The sequence below is a fragment of the Xiphias gladius genome, chromosome 4 (genome assembly GCF_016859285.1).
Source record: "Xiphias gladius isolate SHS-SW01 ecotype Sanya breed wild chromosome 4, ASM1685928v1, whole genome shotgun sequence".
Classification (NCBI taxonomy): domain Eukaryota; kingdom Metazoa; phylum Chordata; class Actinopteri; order Istiophoriformes; family Xiphiidae; genus Xiphias; species Xiphias gladius.
The window spans coordinates 7,488,102-7,511,353 of NC_053403.1; the positions used below are offsets into that span (position 1 = coordinate 7,488,102).

Sequence of the window (23,252 nt, forward strand, 5' to 3'; positions counted from 1 at the left end):
GCATTCAGAGAGTATTCAGATCCCTTCACTTTTTTTTCCCACATTTTGTTATGTTGCAGCCTAATGCTAAAATTGTTTAAATTCATTTTTTCTCTCAATCAATCTACATTCAATACCCCATAATGACAAAGTGAAAACAGAATTTTAGAAGCAGAAATTTCCCCACATCTGTGCTCTTGAGGCAGTTCCTCTGACCTCATGGCTTGGTCTAGTGCTCTGATATGCATTGTCAGCTGTGAGACCTTATATAGAAAGGTGTATACCTTTCCAAATCATGTGCAATCAATTGAATTTTGGTCCCCAGTCAAGGTTCAGAAGACATCTCATAAGATGAGCAAGAGGAATGGGAGGCACCTAAGCTAAATTCAGTGTCAAAGCAAAGGGACTGAATCCTTGCTACTTATTATTTTCCTTTTTAATAAAATATTCTTTTTTTTTCGCTTTGTCATGATGGGTTATTGCGTGTAGATTGATGAGGGATTTTAAAATAAGGTTGCAACATAACAAATTGTTGAAAACAGCAAAGGGATCTGAATACTTTCCAAACGCACTGTAATTTAGATCCTAGACATGAATTAAAAAAATATGTTTTGTGACACAAAAAAGGTGCAATAATCTGCATACAACCTTTCTGTAAGATCAAAGCCTGACTAATTTGCATTGCTAAATGATATTCTAAAAAAGGCATTCAGCAGACTATACTTTTTCTCACATTCATTCTCCACCCTCTACTCCTTCTTTCTTTGTTTCTACACCTTCTTTCACTGTCTTTTTAGCCATTTCAGTTTCTGCCCTTTACCTCTTTCTTGCCGTAGGAAAAGAAAGAAAGAAAGAAAAAGAAAGAAAGAAAGAAAGAAAGACACAGGTGAAAATATGCCTCCGCCAACCAGTCAAGTTTCAGTTCAAATCCATGTGTCCAGACTCATACAATACATATAGTGAAGACTTTTAGGGAATTTAATAAAAGGTTTTAAGTTTATTTTGTCATAATTAGTGTATGAATTCTTGATTTATGGCCAAAAGCATGTTTTGTGAGGTCACAGTGATCTAGGACCTTTGACCACCAAATTCTAACCAGTTCATTTTTGAGTCACAGTGGACATTTGTGCCCCATGTAATGAAATTCCCTCCAGGCATTCCTGATGTATCACGTTCACAGAATGGGACGGACGTTAGGTCACAGTCACCCTAACCTTTGACTACCAAAATCGAATCAGTTCATCCTTGAGTCCAAGTGAAAGTTTTTTGCCAAATTCCAAGAAATTCCCCCAAGGTGTTCCTGAGATATTGTGTTTACGAGAATGGGACGGACGGATGGACGGATGGACGGACAACCCAAAAACATAGTGTCTGTGGCCACGGCTGTCGCTGGCACGAAGGCATAAAAAGGGTAAAATAGCAGCAGTAAAAAGGACAAATAAATGAAGTGGCACACAGAAAATAATTTAAAATAATAATTTAAAAAGAACAGAGTGGAAAATAAATAATTATAGTATAAATGGGAAAAAAAATTCAAAGATATGGAATGTAATCAGGACAAAAGCAAACAAATGGAGAATGAACAAAAAAGAAAACAAGAATGAAACAAGGACAGGGAAAAGGAAAAGATGAAGAGAAGAAGAATACATAAAGAAATAAAAGGTGGAGAAAAGAAGGAAGAGAGAGATTTCAGGTGTGTGTGTGTGTGTGGTCGTGATAATGGAAGAGGGAGAGGGAAAATGAAGGAACGAGAGGGACAGAGAAGTGCTTTGATCTCTCAGCCATGACTAATGGAGAGCACAAGCTTGCATTGCTGTTACTATATGCAAGTAACACACAAACACACACATAAGCACGAACACATACACAACCTCTTGTGCTGAGAGTACATATTCTTGGCCTGGATAGCACGAATGGCTGTACTTGAAATTTACAGTGTTATTGCCGTACCTGAATGTGAGGTGTATTACATATAGCATAAAGATACCTGTATAGTTCAGCAACGATTGGGTAATACAGCATGTATTCGAAAACAGGAAAAATGAGACCGTGATCGTGATAATGTAGCAAAAATAATGGAATACTTTGTTGAACCCTGAAGGAACCAGCTTGGTTAGCATAGAAGTAAGAAATTCTTACTGTGAATTTTGTCATTAGATGTGTCCATGTGTTTCTGTGTATGTACTGTAGGTATATGTGACCGCTTACCAGTGCCAGTGCCTCACTTGCCCTCTGTTTGGCTGCCTTTGCCTCTTTCTCTGCTGCATCGACATTTGCTTTAATGTTACTGTAGGCCTTGAAGGCAGCTGTTGCATTGAAGGAGAGATTTTTGGCTTCAGCCAAAATACTGTGAGAAGCGGGAGGGACAAGAGAGAGAAATGGATGTCAATTTGTTACTTCCCCTTTGGTACGTTATACACGTTTTGTTAAGTAATGAAAACCTAGATTCAGAATTCTCCAGAGAGAGCAACATTTTCTATCATTACTTCACACTGAACACAGCGACTGTCAAGTTGGGTTGTAATTTTCAATCTTTTAGTTTATAAAATATTTAAAATAATGACATACTGTATGACCATTGCACTTTACAAAAGCCAAAATTGATTCATGTTTTTTTGATGAATGATCCAATCAATTTAGTACACTGACATGAAAGAGAAAAAGCAAATCAAAAATATGGTCAACGGATTAACAAAACTATTATGGATGAATTGCCTGTAAATCCACTTGAATAATCATCTACTAGTTTCAGTCCTGCCTAGGCCATATATACTTTACCTAGGTGTGAACATATACAAATGTTGGTAATGTGTTTATATTTACCCATTCAAAATAGCAGCAGATTCATTCAGCTGCGTGGCGTGATCCTCTGCATCGTGCACGTGATTAGCCAGGCTGTCACTTAAACCACTGGTGAGGCGACTGACTTTATCACCCAGCTGTTCATGAAGAGGACCCAGCTCTCTCCCCATCTCCTCCAAGTCCTACAGGGTGAGAGAAAAAAACAGAGGCTCTCCTCACTTTGGTTGCTGTGGAGTTGGGATTTAAAAAAACAAAACAAAACAAAGCGAGGACTAACCCATTCAAACCACTTTCTGTCTTAGTATTTATGGTAATATACTCACTAATTATTTTATGTATTTCACGGCAATACAATTATTTGAACTGTACAGAGGAGAAAGTCAAAACACAGAGATATTCCTCTACTCCTACTAACTCTTTTCTGATGCCCAAAGACACAAAAGTGACCTTAGACAGAATATTCAACAGTTTTTAAAGATTTACATGGGTTCTACACGTTTCGAGTTGGTTAACCTTTAGTACCTCTATCTCTTTGTTGATGTTGTCAGAAAGCTGGTTTGCTTCATCCAAGAGACGTTCTCCTTCTCCAAGAACCTCCTGTGCTTCCTGTTTCACTGCACTGATTGCAGAGCGCTTCCTCTGCAAGAAAACAAATCAGGATCAATTGCCGCACAAGATTCTCATGTTCCAGCAGGAACATGAGGGCTGCAACTAGTGATTATTTTCATTACTAAGTCATCTGTTGATTATTTTCTCGATTAACTGATTCATCGTTTGGACTGTAAAATGTCACATGATAAGACATAAGACAAAGAAAACCAGAAATGTGTCACAAACAAGAAGCTGGAACTAGGTAACATTTGCTAACTTTTGCTTAAAAAGAGACTTAACGATTAATTGATAAGGAAAATAGCTGTTGATAATTTTTCTGTCGATTGACTAAGTGATTAATCAACTACTCGTTTCAGCTCTGATTAACATACAACCACAGTGAGAGCCTTGTGATAGTGCAACAAAATTTCTGGGCTGCATTGTACATTTCATATAAAAGATTTCATGGACAAAGCTTCTCTTCTACAGTTTTGCAACTGGAAGTATTTGTCGGTGTGGCCATACCATTCCTCAAGATGAGAAAGATTTCTTTTCTGCACAACATTGCAAAAAACATAATTTAAATCTGCTGATTTCATGACGTTTTAAATTCATTATGCATAGATACTTGGATGCAATCCATGTAGTGTGTCAGTTAACTGAGGTCAAATTTAAATTGAAACTTTGGGTCCTACAATAATGACGGGGAAATTACTCAGGGAAATTATTGTTTTCTGTACAGACTAGTTCTAAATACAAAAAAAAAAAAAAAAAAAAAAAAAGGATTTCCAGTTATTGAAAATAATAGAAGCAGTTAGAGGACACTAGGGACACACAATTAGTGATTTGATTAAATGGTCCGTGAACTCAGTATAAACCCTCAGTGTAGTGTGTATATTCATCTTTCGTCACTGCATAAAGCTTTTCTTTACAGAGCAAAAGACTGCAGGGTCAGGGAGAAACAAAGAAAGATAGTAAGAAAAAGAAAGATAGAGTTTATTATGTGTGTGTGTGTGTGTGTGTTTGTGTAATCATTGAAGAATGCTTCCTCTAGGACACATATAATAATCTTCCTGATAAATGCTTGTTGTTTTGCTCTGTTAGGAATCTGTGCTGCCTCTGAGCTTTCCTTGATGATAAATCACATGCAAAAGGCTTGAAAAGAAAGTAATAAGTTGTGTCTGAAATGAATAGATGAACAAATCTAGTCTTTAGGATAATTTAGGACTTTTTCAGTTTAGGAGATTTATATATTTTATATATACATTTCTGTATTTTTTACCTAGAAAAAAAATTGAATATTTTGTGGGTGGAAAAGTTTTTTTGGACTTTAGAATTCAACGTTAACGTGAGAATGAGAGAGATCAAAATAAAACATAATAGGTAATCCTTTGCATGTCACGGCAAAATTCTATTATGTCAGAAGATAAATAGTAAATCACTTGAATAGTATTTAATCACACTACAAATGATTGAGAAAAAAATGACAAAGAGTGACCATGAGCACAGAAATTATTCAGTATTCACGCACATTCTGACTGTGTTTGTATACGTATAACCTTTATGGACGTGTTAGCTGTGTGTGAGTGTGCGCGCGCCTCTACCTCCAGGGCTGTGAGGTTAGCTTGGTTTTGTTCAGCCAGTGAGGCAGCCTGCCTCGTCTTTCCCAGGGCAGAGTGGAGTAGATCCTCGGCCTCCTGGAGCTTCCCCTCATGGTCTGAGAGCTTCCCTTTGATCTTGGGAAGCAGACGGGCAAGCATAAAGTTGAAGTCATTAATTTAGAAACACTTAAGACAAAAGAGTAAGAGATTAGAAAATGTAATTACCTCTGCTTTCAGGTCTTCTGTGGCCTGATGGGGGTCACCGAACAACCTCTTGACTTTCTGATATAACTTCTCTGCGAGGCTGGAAGGAGAAGAGGGGGAGAAAATAGATCATTTACATTTTGGTCATTTGACAGTGTTCATGGCTTAGAAAAGTGGAGCAGCGGAATATGTTAGTATATATGAATGCAACATTTCACAGAGGACAGGAGAGAGGAGGAGAGTTATTGTGATGTGTGAAAGAGCCTCTGCTAGTGCAAAGACAATAATCATTCCATATGACTGAATGTTGAAATGCAGGAATGAAAGTGCGGATTTTCTTCTATTGACCCCTCAGGCTAAGTCAGATTAAATTGCAGCAGTGAAAAACATTTCAAATATGGCCAAACTAAAAACAGTTACTTCTGTAACTTTTTGAATCCGACAAGCTGAAAAGCTGAAAATGTGACCACGTATTTCATTTCAACAATTATTATGTCTCGCCCCTCTCTGATTGCAAGCTTTTCACCCCACCTTTGAGTGTGGCTGTTCAAAACAACTAATGAATACTTTTGCCTTCCAATATGGTTGGATGACGTGTTGTACAAACTAGATCTTTGCTAACATATCATAAGCCTTGAGTATGCTGCCATTACGAAAATGGTGCGATAGACATATATTGCAGGGAAAGTATGCCATGCCAGAGTATGTCATGTGAATGAAGCAGCAGACTTGAGTTGACAGCCTGAACGAGCTTGCAAGCTTCCCTTCCTCTGATCCACACATCAAAATTTTGCAATACAACTTTAAGTTTGTTGCGAATTTTCTCAATATACTGTGCTTTGACATCAATTTTTAGAAAGCCTTCTCACTTTGGAAGTATTTAAATTAGTTTAATAATCATTTGTTTACCATAGTGTCCCTTAATGAGCCTTGTTTTTTTTTTACATTCAGCATTAATTAAGACAACAAGGGCCTAGTGTACTCCAGTTGACATCACTCAGAAGACAATTTCACATAGTTCTGGGGATATATGCAAGGTAATGATTAGATCTGTTGAAACTTTAATGAACCCTGTGGAGAATAGCAAGAAAGCAAGAAGAAAACAGAATATAAAAAAGTCAAAAACAAATGGGTGGGGTGTCTAACCGTTACCTAGCTGACTATTACAACATTACAATACATAGTAATGCTGTATTTTAATGAAAAGTCACATTTGCAGCATGTGTGCAAAGTATTCAGACCAACTACTGAAAATATGCATATACAATCTGGAAAAATATGGAACATATAACTATATATAACATATAACACAAGCTTTGTTCATTTTGCTGAGGCATCCCTTTAACATTTGTTGATGCCCAAGTTTTTCACTGCAGCTCTGGTTGAAATCTCCCCTCAGGGTTCATTCAAATAATCAACTGCAGACTGACAGACGAGTCATTCAGTGACAGCGGCAATTTCTCTTTGACTTTATTTTTCTCATACTCTCTCCCGCTACAACTCTGTCCATCTGTCAGCTTTTCTCCTCTACCTCTGCGACTTTCCTTCTCACTACAGGTTCTTTGTATCTTTATGTCTCTCTCTGTTCCTGCCCCTATGGCGAAACTTTTAATCAACTCATCGACCTTGTCAACATTTACTGCTGAGAGACACAGAGGGGGAGAACGGAGGGATGAAGAGAGCAGATTACTATTTCATCAAATGCCTTGAAAGAGTCAAAGAAATTGAGAGCGACAAAGTGAGAAACACAAGAAAGAATGAAAAAAGAAATCAAGTAATCAAAGAAAGAAATTAAAGAGAAAAAAAAATTAAAGAACCACTGATTTTGCATGATTTAACCCTGTTCCGTGTTTGTAATAATGTCTCCAGTGCTGGAAATCAATGCCAATGTTAACTCCTGTTTTGCTTCTATTTCTATCACTTCTTTTCTTTTACTGAAGTTAGCATGCTAACCAGCTAGCCCCGGCCAGTCCCGTCCCGTTTCGTAATACCACTTAGCAATAGTGTTTCACTGTAGCGTCCAGCCTGCCCTCAGTTCAGCACGAGAGGATGAAGACGTAGCGCTGCCCATAGGGCAAGACCTTTTGTCTTGTGAATGCAACAATTGCTGAAGCTGTTGGTAAATAAACAGCTGTTAATGCTGAAGTTGGCTATGCGACTTAAGCAATAGCAAAACTTACATATAGCACCTTCAAGCTTGTCATGTAAAAATGTTGCATGCTCAAAACAGTAAAAATGTTTCCATAGTATGAAGTTGGGACTTTATGAAACATTGTTTACATATAATTTTATGCATTTTCCTCCTGTCTGCTCATGTTTCTCTCTCTCATTGTGCAAATTCATCAAAAGAAAAAGTCTGGTGGGGAACCAGTCTGTAAAAGACAAGTGAAAACGTGGAAAAGATGGACTGATTCCCAGCAGGGACAAAGGCAATCTAAGACACACAAAGTGAATGTATTAGCATACAGGTATGAGTGAAAATAAAATACAATACATAAAACAAAAAACGAAACAGGTATGGTTGAAAAAAATGTGGTTCCATGAAAACATGAATGAGGGTAATGAGGTTCTGCTCTAGAAAGAGAAACACAAAAAATGACAAAAAAATGAAAACATTAAAACCAAAAGGTCACAATGGCAAAGATGCTACCCCCCCAATGTCCAAACACTATTCTTGGCATTTTTTCACTCTATTCATCAAGAAATTTACACATCTGGTTTGCTAACCATTCATGTGTGCATGCTCAGAAATATGTGTGTGTGCGCAATCAATTGTGTGTCTGCGACAAAGGCTGGTCTGTCTGTAGGGTTTCTCAAAATCATGTGAGTAGGAGAGTGATGCATGGCCTGTGTGTGTGTGTGTGTTTATGTGTGAGTGTTTGAGAGAGAGAGAGGGAGAGAGTATGTGTGTTCATGTGTGTCCATACTCCATCTCCTCCTCAGCGATGCTCTTCTTCCCTCCCAGCTGTCGTTTTCTCATCTCTGCTAGCATGGCCTGGATCTCCTCCTTCATCTCCTTCAGGCTTTTGTCTGGAGTTCCATCTCTCCGCGAGAGAGTCTGGTTCAACTCACCAGCCTTCGACTGGAGGTCTGGGCACACGGAAGATATGCAGAGAGACTGCTGTGAGGACACCATAGGTGGACAGATTCATTTCTCAGCTGTTGCGGTGGTACAAGCACGGAAAGAAAGATTCTATTCCAGTTTCACTGGTACTTTCCAAGTAAATATCATTAGTACTCATCAACGGTGAAAACTATGGAAAAGCATAGGTATAAATGCCTTCAACTGTCTTTGTTATAATTTTTGTTTTTATTTTAGTTGTCTTGTTACCTCTAATTTGCTGCATTTATTGACTATTTGCCACTTGGAGGCAGAGGAAATTTTGGTTTACATATTAGCCAAGAATTCCAATAGTCAAATATTCACTCTCTGTTTTAGCCCTGTGTTTTTTTTTTAATAAAGTGTATAAAGTGTCCAGAAAGTGAAGGCGACTGAATATTTTCTGAAGACACTGTGTATGTGTCTTGTCTCAGTTTTATGACTCAAAGAGAAAGAAAGGCAAAAATCAAACCATTGAACCTTACTCATTTAAACACAGACACATGCTGAGAGTCAACACACACACAAACACACGATCTGTTTTAACACCATTCAAAGCCAGTGATTTTGGCAGACTTCATGTTTGCCCTACTTTTATCAAATTAAAGGCAGTGAAATCTCAAAACAATCATTGATGAAACTACGCTAAAACACCCCAAGGCTCATTTGAATAATACTCTGACTGCTGGAATTTAATGAGGAGTTTGCATGTGTATCTATTGATGCAATAGCAAAACAGAGGAGAGAGTTTGTTGTGCACCTCCATAAAGTACATGTGTATGCAGCAAACTGTGTGTAATGTGTCTGCAGTAATGGTGTGTTCCTCTCTCATTTAAAATGTATACGTGATATGATTAAAGCAAGTTAAAGCTTACGTAGTGTGTCTGTATGAGTTTCTGTAGGTGTGTGGGTGGTTGGGTCGGTGTGCGTGTGTGTGTGTGTGTGTGTGTGTGTGTGGCAATGCAGCATTTCCTCTAATTTGAAATGTAAACATGATGTGACTAGAGCCAACAGAGAACTAAAGCCATCATGCTAATGACCAGCTGTACTAAATGTGTGCCTGTGTGCACACGCTGAATTTGTAAGTGTGCGTGTGTGAGTGTCTATAATTCTGTAAGAGTGTATGTGTGTGTTTGTGTGTCTCACAGCCATATAATTACATAGTGGGATTTAAAAGCCAATTAAACACTTAAAACGTGGATGGAATCATATTATGGTATCTAGTAAACACAGGCACACACACTGAGGAAAGTGTGTACAGTATTTTCTTGCCTCATTATGTGTGGGCGTGTATGGCTGTGTGTGTTTTTGTGTGTGCACAGTTGTATGAATGTATGCACATCTGCATCAGTGTTTGTGTATGTAGTTTGAATGTGTGTGTGTGTGTGTGTGTGTGTGTGTGTGTGTGTGTGTGTGTGTGTGTGTGTGTGTGTGTGTGTGTGTGTAATAGCCGCTAATTAAGCTTCTAATTGCTACTCTCAATCATCCAGTGAGCAACAACACACTGTCTCTCTCTCTCTCTGTCTCTCTCTGAAACACACACAGAAACACACACAATCACACTGTGATTAGGCAGAGGGCCATAGAGCCAGGAGCAACAACAAGGAGAGGACAGTTTCATCACAGCCAGTCAGAATGTGTTGGTTTGGTGACTTTCTTTTCATCCCAGAAGTCATAAAAATTTCATAACAGTAATAAAAATAACTAATTATTTTTACTGCACAGTTTTTGCATAGAGCACATGTGTTTTTTTTAACATGGGTTTGGAGGAGTGAGAGTTACTTAGAAGTGCAGGTGAGTCCAACCCACTTGACTTGAGCTTTAAGTGACTTTAAGCTGGAAATACACCTAGAGATTGAAATTTATTGTACTGAAATTTACAAAGACTAGATCCTCATACCTATCAATTTTTTTTTTCCACCAACACACACAGATTCTTTAACCTTGACAGTCTGAAAGCAGGACATAATGAAAGACTAAATACAAAGGACAACACACTAGAAAGATTCAACAATGGACAGAGAGAAATGAAACTTAGCAAAGTTACCAAAAACTAGAAGAACCGTTGACTAAACAATCTCCACTCAGGGTCCATTTACTCGCTTGTTATGGAGTTTGCGGCAGTATTATATGGTTTTCATCAGCAAAGTTTGTTCAGTTTTCACTGAACTGTAAATGTTTAAACTTTAAATTTTTCTGAGGATTTTAAGGTTTTTTTTCCCATATTGAGCTCAACTTTTAATCCAAGGTTTCAGCCAAAATGGATGGGAAGTCCTTAAACTGCTCAGTATAATGGAAAGTTTGAACATCTACATTCTCATGCAACCGAGTAAAAGTCATCTACAGATGAAAGCTCCAGAACAAGGTGAGTAAGTGAATCTTGAGCAACAGCAGCAAATAAAGAGGAGCTGGAGCAACTCCAGCAAAAGTGGTCAGAGTGACCTGCAAGGTGGCACTCCTGGTCAAAGATGGTGAAGAGAGGCTTGAGCAAAAGAACTGCACAAGTCTTGTCCACTGACAAAACATTAGTTCCCACATAGAAGGATACTGATGGCCTGGAAACACTGCACAAAGCACTGAAACCCCCTTTAGACTCCAATGAGCCAGTGGAGTGTATGCAAGGACTGTGACTGAATAAAACACATCACAAGCTGGTCACATAGCCACTGACGCAGCAGCTGAGGGAGGAGATTCTGCAGCTGCACTGGCAAAGAGATACTGAAGCTGAAGTGAACAACTACCTACTACTTATACATGCAGAGAAAGAGATGAGTCCTCTGTATGAAGCCACCACTGACAGTGAACCATCTGGGCTGTACCACAAAGTTCTGACTCAGAGATTGTTTCACACCAGTGGGAGCATAGTGTCCTGCTGTAGGACAGCATTAAAATCCGGAGCAATGGTTAGACATCTAATATTTGTGGTTTGTAGCAAAGCAAAGACAATCATAAAGAACTGATACACAATGTAAATGGCAAGGATTTAACACTATAAAAAGGCTTTGTAAGTGAGTAAGTGGATAGTTAATTCATTTACTCGTAATTTATCATCAAACTGCAGAGAAACATTGAAAAAACTGACCACAAAAAACCATCTCAGCTGCTATGGTCAATATTTTTATTAATACAATGGATGAAATTATTCTATAAGCGAAAGAGGTCGCACCTCTAGCAACGAACCCACAGAAAAGTATCACCTGACTCTGCAGTTACCTTTAGCTCTACTGAGTGTTTCAGCGTCTTTTCAGCTCATTATTTTTAACTTCACTGTTTTGATTCATCACTCTCATCAGTGTTGTTTCCAAACTACACACTACACAACCTGGCCAGCTCCACAGCAGACATGTAGATGATATCAGTGACTAGCTGGTGAAGTTAGTGGAGCATTTAGCAGCTAAGGAGTCATATATTTTCCTTTGGTAGAAACCAAAACAGAGCAAAAAGGAGATTGAATATTGGACTTACATACAATAGGTGGCCAGACCCATGATTCCACATGAATGACAATGTCGCACCATATCTGCTGGATGTGTAAATAAGTGTGTTTTGGCCATTTCAACTGTCAACAAAGGTGATAATATTAACGTGGAGATTAAAGCTGGTTTCTGCTGCTCCCAAGTGGCATTATTGCTGTGTCAATAGTAATGTAACTTCCACTTGCAGCGCAAAAATAAATCATGTACACTCAATACTTGAAAAGAAAATAGGATTTTCTTGCTTACAGTCAGCTATTAACTTATATCAGCATCAAATGAAATTGCTGTAATCATGCATGGCTGTATGCATGTGTGCTAACATTTGTTTTGGAACAAGTGTTTCCCTCTACCCTCACTGGCTTGTCTGTACAGTTCCTCCCTGTTATCATACACACCACCCTCCTAGGGCAGCAGGCACTTGCTACTTGCTAACCAGTTGCCAAACAGGATGAAACAAACTGAGTCATTGCACCTTATGAGCTTGGGGAGAGCGTTTATCGCCATGGTAAGTGATGCTGAAGCTTGATGGATCTGTCTTTATTGTTCAGGCAACATTTTGCCCAAGCAGCTGGCACCGAGCACTGGCATCTGGCTGCTGGGCCATCAGCCATTGTGTTTAAGATAAGTTTAAATTAGTGAGCTAACAACGAGGCAGAAAGATGTCTTGGTTGTCTCACTTCGATGATGCCTCCCCTTCAAAAGATGGGCCTGATAAAATAGATTAAATTCAGGCTGTTGTAACACAAAGTCTCTGCTTTTTGGTATAGTAACACCGAAGCTAGTCTTGATAATAATGACACTATTCTTATAGTATTTCTTTTGCATCCAATTCAACTAGGTCTTTCTGAGGAAGCCCAATCTTCTTTTAATTGCTGCTTTTTAATATGTTCTGTCAGTATAATTCATTTCATTAGCTTCTTTACTCACCTCTTCATATTCTTATATATCATATTATCGTCTAATGCAATAACCCAGATTTCCCACAGGGATACCTTACATTTAATATAGTGTAATATAATCCGATGAACTCTAATGACAAATGAAACTAGTGAGACAGTAGACAGATAAATCCAGAAATCCCAGTTGGCAGGATATGGAGGCAGTTAATGGAGGAGAGGTGGTGTTCATTTCTGCTACCTTTAGCTCCCAGCAATGTATCCCTGATGAACTGTTCCAGGGTCTCAGCTCCTTTATGAATCCTGTCAGCATCATCCTCAACCTGTTCTCCATCAGCTGACACCTTAGTGGCCTACACACAAAAACACACAAGCCATGAAATAATAAAAAATGTTGAATAAATGAACATATTGACATCTCCAACAAAGGAAAGAAGAGGATGGAGGGTGAGTTTTTAGATGTAAAAGAATGACAGACGACGACAGCAATTCATACACACAATCAATATTATTGTGTGTGTGCATGCTCAATATACAGAAACACAGACATGGATGAATTGTTGTCAAGAAAATACAACCCCACACATTAATGCACACAAACACGCAGACATAGAGAAGACCAGGAATATGAGAAATGAATGAAATCCATGCTATATCAATTTAGCTCTTGTGTGTGTATGAGTATGTGTGTGATGTGGTGTGGATGATATCATTGCTGTCAACAAATGTCAAGGCCCCAGTCCCTAAAAGGGTGATGCTTGACAGCCTGAATGTGAGTGTTATTTTTCTCTGCTTGGCATTTGTAGACTCTCTCCGAACAAACAGTGTTTTTCTATTTTGGTTAACTCCTCTTAGTGACATAACTGTGACTATAAAGACTGTAAAATAAAAACAAAATGTCTGCGAAGATTATTGCATTCCTTATGAGGGTAAAGACATAGAAATGCTTTCAGCTGTTTATTGAACATGTTTAATCCAAAATCAAAAAAAATGATTTATTTAAAACATTTTTAAGCATTGGTTGGATTCCTAAGCAGGCCTATCAGGCACAGGCCAATTATTCTATTCATATCCTGTCACGTGGGTTCCTGTTTGGCCTTTATTATGTACATGCAAAGGGTGAACAGGTATCTGAATGCCGCTATGCCGCTGATCAACGGCTGGTGGTGGTAGCACGAGAAAACAAACATAGCAACGCATAAACAAAGCAATGAGGAAGACCACTAGCAAGCAAACATGGATGTAGACAATGCATGACTTAAAATCTTTTAAAATAAAAACCAGCTTTTCAAATGAGGAAGAAAATGTACTTGACCTCAAGTATACAAAACACTGAAAAAAAAACAAACAAAAAAAAAACAAAACACTGAATATAGACATAACATGTTTTTGTTTGCAAGAAAAATCTACCACAACCTTTAAGGTGGGTCTGCTTTGTTTTCTAATCTGCAAGTCCTCTCTTGAAGAGGAGTACTGTGCCAAAATCCAGTTCTGAAACATTCATCATTTCAGTTCTGTGCTTATTACACGTTGCATATTCTTAAAATTAATATGTGTTTGATGAAATTACCACCACTAGCAGGTTAATCCAGGTATGGTGCCCAGGGGCCGAATGTTTTATAATGTGCCTGTGATTTTTCATTCTAATCACCAATCACAGTCCCATAAAACTATTATTCTAACACTCTATCAACATGTTAGAATAGAGGTTGAATTGTTTTCTGTACTGCTTTTTATGTTAATTAACATACTGCAGAACTGGTCCTACGTTTTTTTTTGTTCTGCCACTATTATTATCCACAGCTTGTTATAGAAATGACTAGACTTGTGCCTTTAGTGTTCTTTGTAAACAAGTGCTGCCTTAAACTATGATCTCACTCCCTGCCAAATTCTACATTTTCTCCATCTCATTATGTTACAGAAAGACAGAGAAAAGAAGGTGAAAGAAGGATAAAGAGAGAAAGGAAGGAAGACAAAAACAAAGACTAAAGTCAAGCTAAGAGACAAACAATTGTGTTTGTACCCTGCTGTGTAGTTGGTCCATCTCAACAACCAGTGATCCTAGGTTGGAGTCGGCCAGTTGCAGTAATCTCTCCGGAGCTTTCTGAGGCGACAACATGTGCTGCAGGAGAGAAACAGAGAGATGAAGGAATTACAGAGAGAAATGTCTGACACATTTTGGCCCAGGGCTAGGCTTTTGAACTGCCTGGCTCTTTGCTGTAGAGCTGAAAAGAAGAGGATAAGCGAGCGAGGACAGGAGGCAAGGAAGGAAGAACAGAAAACATATCTGATAAAACTCAATATATTGTGATTATGTCACCATAAACACGGTGATAAAATAATTTAAATGCAACAAAGAATTTATGAAATTGTAATCCAACCACAGATCATAACTTCAGTGAAAATACAGTACGTGTTAATCAAGTGTAGCAGCAGTGCACACCATGTTGTTGACAATGCACTTGTATTTGAGCAGGAGGTAATTAAGGAAAAACTGAAAATATTAGTATTCTCAACACTTTGATTGACACTTGAAGACAAGCTCACAAAGAAATGTTAATGACAGTGCTCCTCTAACTAGTGCAGGTTGAGTGAGCTGAATGACTGGTGTGCCATTACAACCATGTACTTCATTTAACTTTTTTTTTTGATTCCATAAGGCCATTAATATGTTGTCTGTATCTGGCTTTTCCTGCTGTCTATTTTTTTCACGGTACGTGAAAAAGTAATTTTCACAGGAAAGGAAGAACGGAAAAATACTTATTAAAAAATAAGTAAGAAGCGAGTATATCAAAAGAATTTCGTACAACTGATCATTTGCTAGACCCCACCCCCTAACAGCGTTTGTTTGAAAATATAAACAAGTAGCAAACAGATCCACATAGAGTTAACTGAAAGTAATGACATCACCTTGCATTAGTACATAAGTCAAATATTAACTGAAAATATCTTTGCCAACCAGTCTGACGCAGATTTTTTTTTTTTTACCTTGAGTTCCTCTGTCATGTTCTCGAAGCGGTACAACACCTTATAAGGTGGTGGGAGGGGTGTGGTCAGAGTGACATCGGTGATGATGCGGTACAGGCGGTCCATATCACTGATCAACAGACCCGAACACTCATCATCACAGGCTAGAAAAAGAAAAAACGTGACAACAAAAACAAAACAAAACAAAACAAAAAAACACAGTTATACATCAGCCAGTGCGTAACGAGGCCAGCTACATCTATTTGAGAGATTTACAGACAGTTAGCTTGGTTTTGTGTTTGTGTTTTTGTGTGTGTACCGCAGTGTGTCAAATTTTCAAGACAGTTTTAGTTTTGACTTGGCAGAGAGAAATAAGAGAAATGAAGGAAGTCACATGCATGTATTTTTTTTTTTTACAGCTGAATCTGTGTTTATATGCTTTATTTGTGAGTCTGTAAACAAATCGGTGCGTGATTGTGGTGACTGCTTGTGTTTTCATGTTTAAGTGACTCTGGCATCGGAAAAATAGGGCTGCCGATGCGTGAAATTCGGCACAGAGAGGCAAAATCACCTATTATGAGTACACACTGCAGGCTAAAACACACACACACTAACACACACACACACTCACCAGGGAATTCACTCAGACACACGCATACACATTTTTCTGTATTGCGCGTGTGTGAATTTCTCTTCCCTTCTATAGCCTAAGGCTGATTTATTGCAGAAATTAAAATTTCTGACAAGGGAAATCAAAGATAAATTAAATAAAACAAAAACTGTTCCATTCTATCAATATCTGACAAAACCACAACACACAGATACACCACTGCAATCAGGCAGTCGCATGCTTACACACAAATGTAAATGCACAGTACATCGTATGCGGGAATAAATAGCTGCTTGTCAAATCCAAGCCATTCAAGAATCCCCGTGATGAAGAATTGTAGACACAGCGTGAAAGCCAAACTTCCACCACTGCCTGCTGCTTGTGGTGCATGTTGGTCGCCTCTTTAGGATAGTTTGGCAAAACACAGCACACTCTAAGGAACAAATTCTCCACATCTGAGGAGTCCGCATCCAAAATGCTGGATGTATGTCTAGCTTTAAGTTTGCTTGGAGAATTAACTGGGTCTTTGTTGAGATGATTCAGCTGTGCCGTAGCCTCACATTAAAAAGTTCATGTTAGTTCATGTCCATGTTCGATTTTGATAATACTGTATAATTACTGTAAAATGCCAATAAATGACAAAAAAGTCATTTTAATGTCAATATAAAACCTCTAACACTTTTTTCTCAGTGTGCCAGTGGAGCACTATGTAGTTGTTTACACCCTGCTAACATGATGCATTTTTAATTACATTTCACAATATACTTTACAATTTTATACTACAAGACAAAATTCTAAAATTTGGGGTTAAGCTTTAGACATTATAGGAAAGGATAATTGACCAACAAAGTAGTTTTACTTTCAAGGCAAAACTGTGGCTGACCAGTCTACTTGGTAATAATTAAATAGCTTTAAAATGGATTTACAGTTAAGATAGTTGGGTTGAACATACAACTATTTATCAACATCAGTTTCATTGCGAGAAATGACACCCTATGCTATATGTCAGATGTTCCTTGTTTAGAAGTTTGTGAGTTTTGAATCTCTACAGCCATATTAAGCGTTTAAACTACAATGCAGCTCATTCCACAATAATTTTTTCTGACCAATGATCCACATGATCACATTTTTACGTCACAATGTGTTGTTTATTACGATGCTTCATCAGAACTATGGAAGCTACAAGCCCAACAGTAAACCTGGGTGAATTGGAACGAATAGCTCTGGCTCAGCTGAATACACTCATGCTTCAAACTGCAAATCCACACACACGTGCCAAGTGCAATAATAAAACCCGTGCCTGTGCTCCTTACACAGTAACTTACAGCAGTTAGAAGTTCGCTTTAATCTAAAAAATAGTTTTGCTGCAAAGCTGCAGGTAGTATACATCTCTCTTACTTTGTATCAGCTGTTTGAAATGACTGGCGCTGTACATTTTGTGTTTTTAAGTCCTTCAAGTCACTTTGCGTTATGTTTACGAGTCCATCTTTGCAACAGCTTATAGGATTTTTTTTAAAGTTTATCAGCGGATTTCCAGCGAATTTAGCTATAACCTGATGCCATATTATTTTGTTTCACCTGTAAAATATACATGAATTTTGAACATAACAGTACCTCTCATATGGATGTGGGCAACATTTAATAATGCAACCCATGAGATCAACTACTGAAATTTAGCTACATTTCTATGCAATTGATGTTATGCAGCTGATGTGAGAGCTACTTGCGTTTTCCTCACTCAAAACTGCCAAACTCCCAAAGTGCTCGGTTACGACTGATGGAATGGGAGAAAGGGAAGAGCACAGGCAAAACGCAGAGTGCAATCACTCTTTGACAAGTGAACGGCCGTCTGATCGCTCCACTCTGTGTAAACCATCAGGCCTTTTGATTATGGTCTGGACGCAGAGGCGACCAGTTTGGTGTCAGGGTGCACCGCAGCACTCACAATGCCAATTTATGAACACACGCTTTGTGTCTGAACACATAAAGGACCTGAGCAAGCAATTTCCTCTCTGACCTGACAGAGGCAATTTCACATCAGCCTCTGTCTTACAACCTTTTCTTCTATATTCTCATTCGCGCACATACACTTACCTCTAGACATGCTAATGGGAGCGAATTGGCCCTGCCATTATGGTCATATTAAGTTTAAATTAGCTCCAAATGACATTGAAATTATTTTCTAAATGACTTGAATCTGACTTCTGCCACGATCCCGTCTCCCATGGCAACTGGAGAAAGGGGTTCTACTGCTCATTTGCATTTCATTGCCAAAATAAAGTAAAAATCACAACCTTAGGTGACAATGCTTGGTGATGGGCCACCAGAGAGAACAAAAAAGAAAAAAAGAAAAAGAAAAAATAGGAAAAAAAAGACAGAGAGGATGTCTGTATGGTTCATTAAGTGTGGCATCCAATATTGGAATGCTGGGCTATTTCTGTGGTAGCTTCTGTTGTTTTACACTGGTCAAAGAGGCCTTTATAATTATTTAAAATTTTAAGTTAATTTTCTATTTCAGTTAATGGTATATAAATGTACTAAGGTTCACATTCTCATAATTCCAACCACATCTACAGTAAAACCTGCATCTTCCTAATGCCTCTCATTTCTTTTGAAACTGTAAGCTCTATACAAAATTTTTCAGCCTTCAGGCACCCTGGATGAAAAGAAAGAGAGAAAAGGATGGATAAAAAAAGAGCATGAAGAATGATAATGTATAAAAAGCTGTGTGTTAGTCTTACAGATGATCCCAGCAGGTCCACACACATGCCTGTCCATGCACTGGTCACACGACTTCCCCGATGCCCCGACCCTGCAACGGCATTGACCCGTGACAGGGTCACACGGTCCGGGCAACGCCCCCCACAAGGAACACTTACACTCCTCGCAGTGGCCGCCTGGCATCCTCGGGTTACCGTGGTAACCAGTGGCACATCTGGACAGGGGGGTCATAGCAAGAAGGGGAAGGGTTAACTACTGCTGCTGCTGCTTGTAAACCAATGAAGCTGGTGACAAAGGTGCGTAAACAGGAAACGAGAATAATTCCCCAGCACCGGTTGGTAATGTACCCAAACTTGACCCTTCAACAGTTTTACGCTACAAAGTACACACATATCACCAATTATCTCAGTCCCCACCAGATGATGATAGCTATAGATGTATGTAGCTCAGTGCCTGCATCACCCTGTTATACAAAATTCCAAAAAAATGTGTATTGTCAATAACTTTGTCCCATTGCCTTGTGCATTTGATCAATTATCTAACCTACATGAAATTTTTACGATTTCTAAGCTCAACTTGCTTTAAATAATTATGGGTAAAATTGTGATTTTCTGTATGACTGACCTCTCACAGTATTTTCCCTCATATCCCTCAGGACAGGCGGTACATCGGTAGTCATCAAATCCCTCCGCTACGCAGGTAGGACTGAAACTAGACACAGGAAGAGATTTTCCTCAGAAAAGACTTGAAAATGCTTACGTCTTTAAACTAAGTATTTTCAAGTAAAGAAATACTTTAATTCCATTGAACATAATAAACATTTTTAGATGTTTACAACCTACATGTAAATATGCTGACAATATACGTCATATGTTACAAATACAACATGATACGGGAGTGATACATGATACTTTCTCTTTGTAGAAAAAAAAACATACAAATAAAACATAAGACAGATAAATAAACACAGAAAGTTTACTTGTTCTCTGAGGTGGTAAGGGGGCAGGCGCAGGCTTTGCAGTCGTCAGGAAAACCTCGGACCACTCCGTAGAATCCCGGAGCGCAGCGCTCACATCGATCACCCTCTGTGTTGTCTTGACAGTTCTACACACGCAAACACACCCGTGAAATTTGTGTTACATTTTTGAAGACACTAGACTGACTTCTATTAATCTTCTAACCATTCCATGACTCTAACCCCAAAGTGCGGGTGTTAAAATTCCCATCATTCTCCATCCAGCATGAGTTCTTTATGAGTGTGGTTGGTTTAAATGCAGAATTTGAATGTGTGAGCATAATACAAGGCAGCTGTGTTTTTTTTGGGGAGGGGTTGAACTAATTTTCAAATTAAATTAACAGAAGTTAAGCTACACTTTTATCTTGTTGTATTTGAATATTGCCACTGGCACATTCAAAAAAAAAAAATAATAATAATTTTTTTTTTATGGTTTATAGGCATCTGGGTTTGTGGATGATCATAATGTAGCATATTTCAACAAAGATAGGAGGAAGAAGAAATTAGTATAACTCATAAGCTGTGCACAATCCCTTCTATGTGCCTAATCGTCTCAACTTGACGATGACCCATCATCCCCTCCTTGATTACTGACTGAGGCTTGTTTTTTGGTGAGTGAGATAATTATCTTGGAACCATTGGTTAATTTACCCCGACACCAGAGGAGAAGTTGAAAGAAATAGCAGCGGTATTATTATACTCACTGTCAGCTCACTGCACAGGTTTTTGATAGTGGTAGCAACTTTTGATCTCTTATATGCTTAGCTGTGAGGTGGTAAATTCAAGAGACTGGCAGTGAAATGTTTGATAACATGTTGGCAGAGAGATCATTTCAGTTTAAATCTCCTCAAAGCCAGAAGCTGCTTGTCTCTATTTTTTTTCTACTGAGACAAACTGATGAAAACGATCTCATCATATGATTTTTATTGACTTTTCGTCGATTGAGCAGTCTTTACATGAATGCACACATCCAGACGGTCACTGCAAAGTACCCGGGGTGACTGCAGCTCCTTCTGCAGTGCTGAGCATCCCTAATGAAGCAGTGGGCAAATCGCTAATCATTTCCTTTCGCCACCCACCCTGCGCTATTCCAGGGCCAAACTTTTATCTAGTCTGGAATATTTCTGATAGGAAATGTAGCTGTCCAGGCTCAAAAATGAATGTTTTTTTTTTTTTTTGGCCCAGTTCCACTCCTGCATGATGAGGTGCTGCGAGACCCTGCGCAGAAGCGAAAATCTACTGTGGATGTTAGCTGACAGGTGTGATCTCACACATCAAAGAGTTTAATTAGCTTCCGTTCTCAAAAGCAGGTCATCTGAAATACTCTTACTTCGAAGCATTTCAGTCACCTGTTATGTGAATAACCACAAGATTACAATGACATACACAACCATACACATACCTAAACAATAGTAATATTTTCATATCCAGAGATGTTTGTTTATTTTGAGCTATGCCTACTATACAACTGAACACACACACACACACACACACACACACACACACACACACATAAAACCTATTCATACTTTATTCTGACAGATACTATGCAAAATATGTGCACACTGTATCCAGAAAAACACGCGGGAACATTTTCCCCGATGCAGACTCGACTGACACACACCCACACACTCTGCACTCAAGCATAAAAACACACACACAACAAAAACTCACAACTTATTACATATTGTACACAAACACAAACATGCAGAACACTCCTCCTCATATCCCCGGGGTCCTGTCTTATGTGTTCGCCTTGTTTGTGGAAAATGGGAACTTCCATCAGTGCAACAGGAAGTTGTCTCTTAACAAGGCAAGTCATTTCCATTAACTTCCTGTGTTCCTCGTTACCACTAATTACCACAGAAACAAACTCGTTTAGCATTTTCAATTTAGCCCGCTCAGTTAGAAAATGCTAATGACACTGTTATGGAGAGCGAGATGGAAATGGGCGAGGAAAAAATGGCTGGGAGGCAGAGAGAGACAGAAATCAAGCACAGGAGAAGAGGGAGGGGAGAAGTAAAAAGAGAGAAACAAATTGAAAAAACTAGAAGAAATTAAGGAGAGGTGTGAAAGAGAAGGAGGGTGGTGCAGAGGAGGAATGGGAAAAGAAAAATTAGAGAATTGAAGGTTAAAAAAAAAGAATGGCAGAGATTGAAAGACACAAAGGATGAGTAAATACGTAATTGAAGACAAGAGGAAAGACAATTTAGGGAATGAGAATGAGGCAGATAACAATAGAAAAAGAAAGTTAGAAGAGTATGGGGGAGTGGAAGGGGGAGAAACAATAGAATGAAGTAGACGAAAGGAGTGTGGATAAAATGAACAGGAGATGAGGCAGACTTGCAGAGAAGGAGAAAAGCAAACAATAAAAATAATTAGAAAGCAGAGAACATTGAATGAGAGAAAGGAAGATGCTGGCATCCACACTGGAGTACAACTACAGTCCAGTGTGACACACTTATAACTGTGTTGAGGCTAATTTGAGTCTATCATACAGATGATTTTATGGTGCTTGAAATTTCAGTACTTATGGTTAAAATCAATACTTTCAGATGGAGGAACATTTATTACGGTTTATTCAATTCGATATTAGGCATCTTTTTAATGACTGAACTATCTTTTTGATTACTAGAGGAATACAAATTTCAGTTAAGCTAGTGAGTTTTAAGATGGTTATATTCAAAATTGAATAAATCAGCGTGAAGATGAGAGCAAAACCTTCTATATCATTTCTGACCCTTTCAGTTGACCTGTATATATCATCTCCAATCAGTAGCCTCAAGTTCACACTCATGACCAAACACCAAATCCAGGACTGCACCTTGAGCAAGCTTTTGTCAAAAATTTTGTAGTAGCGAAAAACACCGCTGATTGACAGCAGCTGAGACACTTGCAGTATCCAATATATTCACCAAAGTCACCAAAAAAATTACTAAACATCACGTGGGCAAGCATGTGGAAAAAAATACATAATTTTTCTGATGGGCTCCATGAGAATGCAGCTAGTATCAAGCATCTTTCTGAGTGTATTAACAAGTGTTTATTATTGATTTATCTTGCTGGTTACTGAGTGCAACAGTGGTTCTGACATAATCAAGCCACATGATTAAATGGCTCCTTGTCAGCTGTCCAAAATGAATCTCCGTTTCCTCTGTGGCAAACAATCGTGGCAAAACAGTGACATTCTCTCAGTCTGCCGGGGCTTCTAGAGATCAAATCCGAGTGATGACTTTTGGGAACCATGTGACCGACTGCTCCCTGAGGCCAAAGTCTTCAGACGGGGACTC

The 23,252-nt window shown here is 38.6% G+C and overlaps 1 protein-coding gene across 6 annotated transcripts in view; it reads right to left on the minus strand.

The window, feature by feature from the left end:
* The window catches only part of lama2 (laminin, alpha 2), a 197,738-nt gene that overhangs the window by 38,697 nt on the left and 135,789 nt on the right, over positions 1-23,252 (minus strand). For all 6 annotated transcript variants that reach the window (XM_040125505.1, XM_040125503.1, XM_040125507.1 and 3 more), the window contains exons 33-44: positions 19,927-20,051; positions 19,572-19,658; positions 18,968-19,161; positions 15,638-15,780; positions 14,673-14,771; positions 12,891-13,002; positions 8,105-8,267; positions 5,199-5,277; positions 4,977-5,108; positions 3,304-3,420; positions 2,803-2,963; positions 2,188-2,326 (exon numbers count right to left, since the gene is read on the minus strand). In XM_040125505.1, the coding sequence (XP_039981439.1) occupies positions 2,188-2,326; positions 2,803-2,963; positions 3,304-3,420; positions 4,977-5,108; positions 5,199-5,277; positions 8,105-8,267; positions 12,891-13,002; positions 14,673-14,771; positions 15,638-15,780; positions 18,968-19,161; positions 19,572-19,658; positions 19,927-20,051 (1,551 nt within the window). The remainder of the gene's footprint in view (positions 1-2,187; positions 2,327-2,802; positions 2,964-3,303; positions 3,421-4,976; positions 5,109-5,198; positions 5,278-8,104; positions 8,268-12,890; positions 13,003-14,672; positions 14,772-15,637; positions 15,781-18,967; positions 19,162-19,571; positions 19,659-19,926; positions 20,052-23,252) is intronic.